The 11538-nt window shown below is 42.0% G+C and overlaps 1 protein-coding gene across 2 annotated transcripts; it reads right to left on the bottom strand.

The window, feature by feature from the left end:
• Nucleotides 1-1804: 1804 nt before the first annotated feature.
• Nucleotides 1805-11500, bottom strand: SUPT7L (SPT7 like, STAGA complex subunit gamma). Of its 2 annotated transcripts, XM_007191353.2 has the most exons (6): nucleotides 11260-11500; nucleotides 10367-10467; nucleotides 8996-9614; nucleotides 5231-5555; nucleotides 4080-4317; nucleotides 1805-2514 (listed from the first exon to the last, which is right to left on the bottom strand). In XM_007191353.2, the coding sequence occupies exons 3-6, from the start codon at nucleotides 9406-9408 to the stop codon at nucleotides 2252-2254; spliced, it is 1239 nt and encodes a 412-aa protein (XP_007191415.1). In that variant the 5' UTR covers nucleotides 9409-9614; nucleotides 10367-10467; nucleotides 11260-11500; the 3' UTR covers nucleotides 1805-2251. The 2 variants fall into 2 exon arrangements, with proteins under 2 accessions (XP_007191415.1, XP_057414412.1); XM_057558429.1 differs by lacking the exon at nucleotides 8996-9614.
• Nucleotides 11501-11538: the final 38 nt, after the last annotated feature.

Here is an 11538-nt window from a genome sequence, read left to right as displayed (position 1 = left end):
ACCACACCTAGTAACCAGGTACAAAGCCAGGCCCTGTTTGTTTTGTACTTTAACTTAATGCAGTGTATCCTTAGTGATTTACTCAAAGGCCACGGATTTGGGTCAGTTGCACATTCCATATATAACAGCCCTGGTAAGGGTTTGCTTTGCCTCCACATTCTTCACAGTATCTTAAAACATTATACATTTCTCTTAAGGAATTTTATTCCTGCCTAACCTGTATTCCAGATCACTGGTTCTCAAAGTGTGGTCTCTGGACCAGAAGCAGCAGCAGCATCTGGGAAGTTACTAAAAATGGGACGTTCAAGACCTAAATCAGAAACTGGGGGGGTGGGGGTGGGGCCTAGCAGTCCGTTTTACTAAGGCCTCCAGGGGATTCTGATGCATGCTAAGTTCAGAACAATATTCTAACTCAAACAGCCTATGATGTAATTCTAGGCCAGGTGAATCTCAGATATCAAAGTGCTTATGACCTGCTTTATCACAGTACCCCTACCTTGACCATCTGGTGCCTATTCTCTAACATTCTAAAAATAAAAGTGTTTTGTTTTACATGAAGAATTAATTTCAGTATTCTACAACTAATGGGAAGCACTGGTCTAAAAACTTGAACCTGTTCTTTAAGAGGAAACCATTTGCACAGCAAAACTCTGAACATACCTGATTTTTTCCCTTAGTGCCTTTGTATACTTTTTCCTTAAAGAGGAACTTGTCTGGCCTATGCTATAAGCTCCATAAGGGCAGAGACGGTCTTACTCATCTGTGTATTCCTTGCAGAGGACCCAGTACATAATAGGTACTCAATAAATGTTTGCTAAGTGAATGAATTAAATACTAGGTGGCTACTTTATGGAAACTGACCACCTGATGTGTACTTTCATCAATAAATAAGGGAAAATGAAGCTAAGCCTGGAACAGGAAGGGTTTAGATAAATGTGCCAAGGATGTACAATTAGCAAACTTATAAATGATCTGGTAACAGTTTAAATTATAACCTCATTTTGTTGCTATTGCATTCATATTTATTCTCAGTGCTGGACATTTAAGGCACTCAATGATGTGGGCCTTGATTTCTGGTCTCCACTAAAGGAGTGCTCTAACTTTCACAAGACTTGTATTCTGCACCCCCAAACCAAACTTCAGCAGTGTTTAACATGCACACATTTGCTAATTACTCCTGATTATTCCAGTGCTACATCATTTACTTAATAAATACTGATTGAGACTATCGGATGCCAAGCAGGGCAGATACTGCTATGGATGAGTAACAGCAGTAAAGTTGTTCAAGACATGATGTAAAGCAGAAAGGTGCATACTGTTATCCTTTTAGAGGCTGCCCATCCAGTAGAAACACAATGTGCAGAGAATTCTGGCAAAGGAATGGACTGTTCTCTGATGGCCAAGCAGATGCAACAAATGAAACAGGCATAAGCCTGTCCTTGGACAGGTCCTGTTTGCTTCATTCACAAAGGAGAAAAATGAAAGGAGCTATCAAAAAGTGTACGTGGTGAAAATAAAAAAAAAATCTGAATGGAAATAAGAAAATAAAGATGGTGGAAATACATGGAATAAGTCTAGACAAGGAAGAAGAAAATATGTGGCTGAGATAGTAGAGGGCTGTCTGAATAAGCAAAAAGGCTGTTTACCACAGACCGCTCTGACTTTATAGGCGACCTCATGGGCAGCAAAAACAGTTTGAAAAAAAGACTACTAATAAGCTATGCAATGTTTAGCTATTTCCTATTAGGTATTAGCACTGGATTCCCAGGGACTTGGACCAAAAATGAAGCAAGTTAAAAAAAAATTGACATCTGATACCAGCATATATTTACTTGTGAGTCTATTCAAGCACAGCTTTGAGGCTTAACATCTCCATCGTCATAATATCTCTGCAAGGTAGGTCAAGCAGTATGATTCTTCTCAGTTGTGCAAGAGAAACAGCTCTAGAGAAGCTAAGTCACTTGTCCAGTCACACAGTAGATGTCAGGGACAGTGCTTTGGTCTCTGGATTACCATCCCAGTGTCATGATGTCTGTGAAAGGTAGCTTGGTTGTTGTGGAAAACTACAAAAACTGGATGCAAAAGGAAAAAGCAGACTGACTTATTTGGTTAAATCCAGTTCCACTGATACCAGGAAAACCCACTGTGTTTAAGAATAAAAGTCAAATCACTGTTTATGGAAACGAATTAGAATACATCAAGGTTTTCTGTTGGGTCTTGTAGGTCTGAAGAGAAACTCTCCCTCTCTGCCTTATATTTTCCTCATCCTCTTTTTACAGCGCTGGTTGAAAACGGGGGAGGACCCCATGAGGCTGTCAGTGGAGTGGGAGCCGTAGCTGCTGTCTGAGTCATCAGGGCTCTGGGGGATCCCAGCTTCACTCATGCCTGACATGGGCTCCTCGAACACATCGCTGCCCAGCACGCCATGCCCAGAGACGTTGCCTTCTTCACTCTCTTGCGGCTCCATTTTCACGTGGGCCAAGTTCCAAAGGGGGGAAGCATTTACTTCTGTACCTGGGAATGGAAGAAGAACGTAGAACTAACTAGCAGTAAGAAAGGCTGGAACAGGGCTTCCCTGGTGGCGCAGTGGTTAAGAATCCGCCTGCCAGCGCAGGGGACATGGGTTCGAGCCCTGGTCCGGGAAGATCCCACATGCCACGGAGCAACTGAGCCCATGCGCCACTACTGAGCCTGCGCTCTAGAGCCCATGCTCCGCAACAAGAGAAGCCACCGCAATGAGAAGCCCGCGCACCACACCAGGAGTAACCCCCCACTCGCCGCAACTAAAGAAAGCCTGCACGCAGCAACGAAGACCCAATGCAGCCAAAAATAAACAAATAAATAAAATAAATTTGTTTAAAAAAACTATATATATATTAAAAAAAGGCTGTAACAAAGTAGGAGGCATGCACCACCCAGGGCCGACTGATGACCTTTGAGATCAGTTTTCACTCTGATTCTCTACTTGGCTGGAGAATATGGTTGTTATTCTCTGCTCAGTTACCAACTCTAAATATCTTCTTTTCCACTTCCTCACTCTCCTTTACCCCACCTCATCCACCTCCATTTTCCCTAAACCAGGGAAGTAAAACTGCACGTGGAAAGATTCATGGTTCAAGGGCAGGCACAACCATGGGCTCTTGGTCAGGTGTTACATTGGCCTGTCCTTTCATGGGGCTGTCTTGTTTTCCTGCCTTGTGTTTGGGTCCCTGGTCCTCTCTCACATTATGAAAAGTTAATGACCAGTACGAAATGCTGGCAGCTGTTCCCAGACTGCTGAAAAGAGACATGACCCCTACATCTGCAACAATTTCTTTTTGGCTCTCCTGCCTCTGTGTCTTCTGGCAACACTGTTCTGTGGTTATTACGTCTTCCATGGTGAAAGACTCTCTGCCCAATACTTTAAAAAATGCAGCCTAATTCTGTTTAGGCCACACTGGAGGACTGGCTATTTGCATCATTTGTGCATTGATGACATGACAATTTATATTTGTAAAGAACTGAGTGTCTAGACTAATTTGCAATCTAACTGACTTAGGGATCAAGTCATCTGGTTCTGAAGGTAATCACAGGGTCTATCTGGAAGAAGAGGCCAGCTGCCTGTAACTGGGTTGCCCTATTTCAATTCCTTTCAGTTCCAACTTGTTGGGGGTACTTTAGCAAGGAACCCCAACTATTCAAACATCCCTGAGCAATTAACATTACTCCATCTATCTGGAAGTTGCCTTAATCAATTCAGTACAAGCATCAGGAAAGACCAGAATACAGAGAACAGGAGGCCATCTGCCCACCCAGCTGGGTCAGCTGAATTAACTCTGGTAATCACTTATTGCATCTACATCCTAACTAGAAATAATTTTAAAGAATGTCTGTAAAGCTCTGCTAGTCCTTTCTTCCTTAATTACAAAGAGAATGTTGGTATCTGTAGATCAGTGAAGCTGTATTTGTTTTCAGACTTTCTATTCTCCTGCCCATCCCCACTTTTGTTCTACCATCTCCAGAGTTTGAGTCCAAAACGCAAGAAGTACTGAGATTGGCAGATCTCCCAGAATCAAAATGCGTAAGTTGTTTTCTCTTACTTGACGCCTGTGGTGAAGCCTCGACCTCCAGGTTAGATGGGAAGCGTTCACTCTGAGCCCCAAGGACTCCCATGGGCAGTGACTGGTCTCCAGAAGCAAGGTCAGCCTCCAGTTCCTCACTGACAGGGAAGGTGATGTCGCTCACAGGTTCCTCCTTGATCTTTACAGGCTTAGTGTCCTCTGTGGCCTTCTCAGGATTGACAATCCTTTCATACTCTTCAGAGAGCTGCTTACTAATCTGTTGGCAAGCAAGAGTCAGTTTTCCAAGTTAAAAGCAAGTTGGATAGTCAGCTTGTGGCATCCCATGGAAAAGCTAACAGAATATGAATATGCATAAAGCATCACTGCCAAAGGAAGGAATGTGAGTTTGAAATTCGTAAATGACAGAGACATGTAAAGAATATGTTTAGCAGAGAATGTGCATGTCATTAATTAAAAGGTACATAAAGGTGAAAAATATTTAGACTGTATTATTATATCAGAACTGGGACAAAAGATCACATTTTTAGCTATAAAAACTAACATTTGACATAGGTACCACAGGTAGATAATGAACACTGTAGGAAATCTGGATCGCTTAGCAAAGACGATTGGGTGTTAAGAATTCCACCATATTTTAGATTTGGGGAAACCGAAACAGTGAACAAAATGCCTCAGGGTTTCAACAAGGGTTGAAGAGCTCAGATACTTCTGTTTCTAACAAAAAATGGTGTCTCCCCCACCACACTGCACCCTTGGGCAGCGTCACCTCACTCTGTCTTGTTTCTTCCTCACAGCACTTAACGCCATCTGAAGTTATTTTGATCATTATTTGTTTACTTGTTTTAGTTTCCCTTTCAACAAGAGTGCAAGCTCAAGGAACTTGTTAACTGCTGAATCCCATAGTGCCTGACTCACAATAGGCACTCAATAAATATTCGTTGAATAAAAGCATGCTAACCACATGCTATAATTTCACTGACTAAAGGAGACCCCTGAGTCTGGCCAGGTCAGTGATGAGGCCAGTGGAACAGTCAGGGCCGAGAGGAAAGCAGGATAAGTCCACTCTGTTCCAAGACCCTGTGCTCTGCACCCTAGAGCAAGTGTTAGGGATCCTGCTGGACACCCCTAGATTACACATCTTTACCCACTTCTCCTCAGGGTCCTCTCACCTGCAGCATGTAACTGTGATAGTCCTTGATGCGGTGCTGCCAGAACTTCTGGAGGGAGAGCACGCTGCCAATGCCCACTTCATGGAAAACCTGCTCCATCACGTCGGGGAAGGGAGTCTGCCCCAGCCGGGCCTCCTGATCCACAGCAAAGCGCAGCAACTTGGTGAACTTAAGACAATACTCGTGTGCCACATCAGTTAGGGTCTCCAGGACACTTTCGTTAGCACACTCAAAGCCTGCGTGGGCTAGGATTGTGGCCACTGCCTGGTAGAGGAGCTGCCGGCAGGAGTGCCAGCTGAGTTCAGTCACAGGTTCCCCTTTCCCACTGAAAGTGGAGACATGCTAGTGTTATTAGTGCTCTTGCAAAGGGGTGACCTGTCCTGTCTCCCTAGGAGGTTTACAACCCCAATCAAACCACCGGCTCAGCTTTCCAGGGGAATTCTAGGCAGGTTACATAGCCCAGTGTCATCTTGTTGCTGTCAGGGCATGTCTCAACAACCCACAGTCATATCCCTGAGCTGCTCCAATTACATAAAGTTAGAACAGGCAATAGATGCCTGTAGTAAACAGTATAAAAGCGTATCTAGTGAAAAGGAAGTTTCCTTCTCCTTATATCAACTGCTGGATTTTGATCACTCTTAGGATCTGATTAATTGTAAGAGTACAACTCAGATACTGCTCAGTGGTGCTCTATTTCACCAGAACATAGGTTCCTCACATGCTGGGCAATATATGGACTTCTAGAAATTCACAGTCCCAATTAGGAGATTCTTATTTAACTATAACAGACCATTTGTAAAGCTGGGAAAGGAACTCAATTTTATAAAAGCAATTTAAAACATATATAGCTTACAAAGCATTTTTATCCTGTTTTATGCTGTGAAGTGGGTAGGGGTCCATATTTCTTCACATTCCTATCCGGCAGGTGAAGAAACTGAAGTTCAGAGGGGCTGACTTGCCAAAAGATTTTTGGTATTATTAAGTGATAGAGCTTCTGCCTTTAGACCCCATGTTCTTAATAATACACTGTTTTGCACCTAATCACTATGACAAAGATCCTAATCTTTCCAAAACAGAACAAAAAACCTCAAAAAACTGTCCGATCTCCTAAAAATAACTTTTAATGAGCTCCTAATAATTTACCCGCTCTCCTGAAATTTCCTATCTTCTGCCTCCCTCTGACAAAGTAAATAGATAAAAATAAGATAGGGTACAGAAAATTACTTTTCCCTGGTCCATACTTGGAGTGCGCCACCCTGTGCTTGCTGTACAGAGTGCCTGAGGAGCTGCACACCCATGCTGCTGTGACCTGCTCAGTAGCAACTACTGTAATTCACGTAAAAATTGGAACATAAGAAAACCAACTGCCTAATAACTTTTCATTCACTGTTTGCATCATCATTTCCCATGGCCAGTCTCTGGACCAAAAGCTAAAGGTTTCAGAAGTGCCTAATAAACAGAGCTAAATCAGTATTGCTTTGCTTAATATGTGGACCCATTTCAAAGGAAAATAATTCTTCCCGTACCCCCATAGATGATGCAAATTATTTTTGTACACAGTTTCTTAAATACGTATAGAAAAAACTATGTTTAAACTTCTGATGTTCACAGAATCTTCCTAACTGACACGAAACTACAAATTCTAAATAATAGCATCAATTTAATATGAAGGACAATATTATCTTGTTAAAGGTAAATTGCTCTCAAAATGTAAACTTGGTACTGATTCCCACTGAGTAAGTGCGTTGAAGTTGGGCACATCTATACTAACACGGGGCAAGCATGTAACGACACAGTTCTCCCTCCCTTTTTCACTATTCCAATGTCTTCAGAGCCTTCGATTAGACAATACACCACGACATTTTCTGGCCTTCATCTGGCCCAACTGCAAGCCTTACTTAATAAGTCAATTTCTGTTCTTTTCTCATTAGTTTGGGACAATTAAAATAGTAGCAACTATTACCATCAATAGGCAGATGCACTAAGTGATATACAATATTACTTATGTAGTATTTTTGCCAAACATTTCATTTGAATCTAATCTTGAGGAAATAATCAGCAAATCCAGTCTGATTTGGGACAGCCTACAAGACAAGTGACCTAAACTCTTAAAAAAGATTAGTATCATGTATTATAAAAGGGGGAAGCTATTCTGGCTTAAAAGACACTAAAGAGGCAGAGAAAGACAAATACTATATGATATCATTTTTATGTGGACTCTAAAACAAACTAGTGAATATAACAAAAAAGAAATAGACTCACAGATTTAGAGAACAAACTAGTGGTTACCAGCGGGGAGAGGATAGGGGGGTGGGGCAAGATAGGAGAAGGGGATGAAGAGGTACAAACTACTATGTATCAAATAAATAAGCTACAAGGATATATTGTACAGCACAGAGAATATAGCCAATATTTTATAATAACTTTAAAAGGAGTATAATCTATAAAAATATTGAATCATGATGTTGTACACCTGAAACTAATATAGTATTATAAATCAACTCTACCTCCAAAAAGAAAAAAAAAGACACTAAAGAGGTATAACAACCAAATGCAATGTGTGAATCTTTGTTAGGTCCAGGATTGGGGACAAACATACCTACAAAAGATATTTTGGAGACAACTGGAGAAATCTGAATACAGGCATATTAAATGATAGTATTTAATTAGTGTTCATTTACTTTGATGTGATAATGGTTATTGGGATTGTGTAGGAAATTTCCTTATTCTTAGGATAAGGTGAAGAATTTAGGGGTGAAAGAATGCTGAAGAATTTAGGGGTGATACATTGCAATGTCTGCAACTTTAAAATATTTGGCAAAAAAAGTCTTATGTGTATGTTATATGTATACATATATGTTTGTATATTTGTGTGTAAATGTGTGTATACACACATACGTGAGAGAGAGAAAGTAAATGTGGCAAAATGTTAACAATTGGTGAATCCAGGTGAAGGGTATTTGGGTGTGTGTCGTACTATTATTTAAACTTTTCTATAGGTCTGACAAAGTTCAAAATGAAAAGGAAAAAGTAATTATTTGGCACCAAATGCAAACTTTCACACTGAAACCTAGTAGTAGCACTAGGTTATAAGGCAGTCATTCAGAGGATCTGGAGCAGGGCTTCTCAAATTGAAATATACTTATGAATATTCTGGCGGTCTTGTTAAAATGAAAATTCTGATTCAGCAGGTCTGGGGGGGTCTGAGACTCTGCATTTCTAACAAGCTCCCAGGTGATGTTGATGTTGCTGATCTTGGACCAGATTTTGAGTAGCAAGGATCAAGAACATTTTTCTATTATTATTTCTTAAACTATGTTATTAAAATGAAAATACACAATTAAAAATTCTTGTATAGAACTTGGAGATTCCTAATAGTATGAGAATAAGTCCATGAATCTCATTTTGAGGACACTGAGCTAAACCCATATTATACCTTTTAATTAAACAGAAGGACTAGACTCTGAGGACTATGAGGCCATGGCCTATTTTACAAACTAGTGTAGTACCTTGCTCCTAGTAAAGTGCTTGGCACATATTAGGCACTCAATAAATATTTGTTGCATCAGAAAATAAAAAAATAACAGACTCTGGATTCGGAAGATCAGGGTTCAAGTCTTAGACTTCCCACTAATTACCTGAGCAACTTTGGCCAAGGCAATTACTCTCATCCTCAGTTTCCTCATGGAAATGTGATTACCTGCTTAACAGGGTTGTTGGGAAGATATTTTGAGAAAAGTAAGATATAGCAAAGCCTTGCCTTACCGATAAAAGTCACTCTCTGGGTCACTGTGCCGGATGTGGAATGGTGCGCTGGGATTCTTACAATCTAAAGGAAGGAGGTCATCAGGAAGAGGAGGTGACCCAGGGCAGGAAGGAAGAGGCTCACTCTCTTCAGTCTTTACACCTTCTGTCTGTTGCTGATTCTGGGCCTGAGCTGTGGCAATGAGGTTACGCAGACGTCGGTTGTGCTGGATCAGCTGAATGGTATGGATGGTGAGGCTGCATGGCTCTGAGGGGATGTCCAGCATAGTGGGGGGCTTGGGCTTGTTGGCTGAGGGTTGGTGCAGGGGTGGGTCATGGACTTCTACCAGTCGGAACTCCCGAGGGAGCAAGTCAAAGGAACTTCTGTTGGTCTGGCTTGATGAGATTGGTATCTCTCCCCAGTATCTCAACATTTTGGAATAAGAAAGGAAGAACTTTCAAGTTAAATGTAGATGATATCCTAAAAGTAGTGTTCTAAAATCTCTAGCAACTGCAGGTTATGGGCATCTGTAGTGAAAAATGTGAAGTCTAGCCAGTTATTTACATAAAAAGTAGGCAGTTGAAGACCACTTAGAAAAATGTCAGTGTCAGCAACACTGTAGGACCAAGGATGTTCTCCCTGAAGAAATTAAGAGAAATATAATTGTTAGATGCCAGTCATCACAATCACACACTAGGACAATTCCTACTGGACTGAACCACGAGGTAGAGTTTGGGTCATCAGTAGATTAATAGATGCAAGAGTATCTGGGGCTATAGTGTCCATATTTTCCATCTCACCCTACTAACTCATTACCAGAACTGCCATCATACCCAGTCCTGAACGATTTGCAAGGCAAGATGCTTAAATGAGACCTGGAATACTTCTCAGAGTATCTTGACACATCTGTGCTGGATCAGTAGGAGAAAAGGGCAGAGAGTTAAAGACAGGAAAAGGTGGTTCTTTTTTTTTTTTTTTTTGGCAGTGCCACGCAGCTTGTGGGATCTTAGTTCCCCCGACCAGGGATAGAACCCAGGCCTGGGCAGTGAAAGTGCCGAGTCCTGACCATTGGACCACCAGGGAATTCCCGAGGTGGTTCTTAATTTGTGAATGCCAGGCATAGGAACCTTTAACTGGTCCTGGTGGAAAAATTTATGAACCACTAATCTAAACGGTCTTAGGCATTCAACTTCTGACGTATACAGGGAAGAATCTGAGATATCTGCTGTCTCCTAACGAATATCCCTTCCTTCAGTAGCTCCTTATATCTAATCTACTCTCTACAGTAACGCTAGACTTAATATTTTAAACTCATTGCCTGTTGGAAAAAAGTCAGTCAAAATTTTTTTGGTTTACCATTCAACAACGTTTACAGTCTGGCTTCAACTCACCCTTCCAGATTCATTGCCCATATGTCTCTTCAAATTCAGCAAACATTTACCGAATGCCAGGTATCATGTGAAGAGATAAAGACTAATGCAAGATCCTTGCCCTGAAGTGAGGGAGAAAAACATAAAAAGGACATTTCAATATTAAAGTGTGTGGTAAGAGCTGTTCTAGAGACACAGACCTGGTGCAGTGAGAAAACACAAAGGAGGAACTTCCTGGAGAAAATGACCACCTTAGATCTACCAGTATCAGACTACTCAGGTTGAGAATGCCATGCATTTTCACAGCTTAAAGATGTGATCTCTGCCAGAAATGCCCTGACACCCACCACATCCCTGGCAGACTTGTATTCATTCTTAAGTATGGCTTAAGTCACCACCCTCTATCACCTCCCCAGTACATCTCCCTTCATTATATTCTCACAGCACTTTGCATGTCTCCATCACAGCATTTATCCCTATATTTAAACTAGTACTTATCTCAATTTTATTCTTCCATCTATCTCTCACAACTGTGATCTTAGTACAGTGAGTGCCTACTACATGCCGGGCTTTGCCTTTACTGTTAATTCAATTCTCCCAACCTCTCTATGAAGTAGATACTATTATTACCCCACTTTTCAGATGTGGAAGCTGAGGCTTACTGTCTTGCCTAATGTCAGAAATGGCTGAGAGGGAAAATCAACACGGCCAGGCTCCAGGGCCTGCACTCTTAACAACTACACTATGCTGCCTCATTAATCGGTTTCGGAAAGAATAAAAGAACGAACGAATAAATGAATGAACCAAGTGACAACAAAAATCGCCCTCTCCCCTAGCTTCACCAAAAGGAGCACGAAGGACAGACACCAAGTACAAGCAATGCCCAAGTCCCTAGCGGGGGGCTCCTCCGTCACCGTCAGCAGGCGCAGGCGCCAATCACAGGGTCCTGGGGTCGCCTTATGCTGGGGCAGCCCGGACACAGGGACATCTGGACCTGGACCGAGGCAAGGAGGCTCCACTATGGGCTGCCACGTCGCAGGCGCGGGGCTGGGCGGCTGTACGACTCCGAGAGGCCTGAGACAAGGGTCGCGTCAGGCCCGGAAGGCTGGTGTGTTCATTAGTGATTCAAGGCTGCCGGAAGCGCTTCTTCTCAATCAGGCGCTGCCACAGGAAGTCGTTATAACCCAGTTGCA

Source organism: Balaenoptera acutorostrata, chromosome 12 (assembly GCF_949987535.1).
Source record: "Balaenoptera acutorostrata chromosome 12, mBalAcu1.1, whole genome shotgun sequence".
Lineage (NCBI taxonomy): Eukaryota > Metazoa > Chordata > Mammalia > Artiodactyla > Balaenopteridae > Balaenoptera > Balaenoptera acutorostrata.
The sequence above is the reverse complement of the archived record's forward strand: the minus strand, read 5'-3'. Positions and strand labels throughout refer to the sequence as shown.

Bases quoted from the DNA above. Each gene is read 5' to 3' on its own strand.
- SUPT7L (XM_007191353.2), bottom strand. From the start codon at position 9,408: ATGTTGAGATACTGGGGAGAGATACCAATCTCATCAAGCCAGACCAAC. The intron at 5,556-8,995 runs GTAAGGCAAGGC...CTCCACTTTCAG, and splicing joins CCAGAGAGTGACTTTTATCG to TGGGAAAGGGGAACCTGTGA. The intron at 2,515-4,079 runs GTAAGAGAAAAC...TTCCATTCCCAG, and splicing joins GGCTTCACCACAGGCGTCAA to GTACAGAAGTAAATGCTTCC.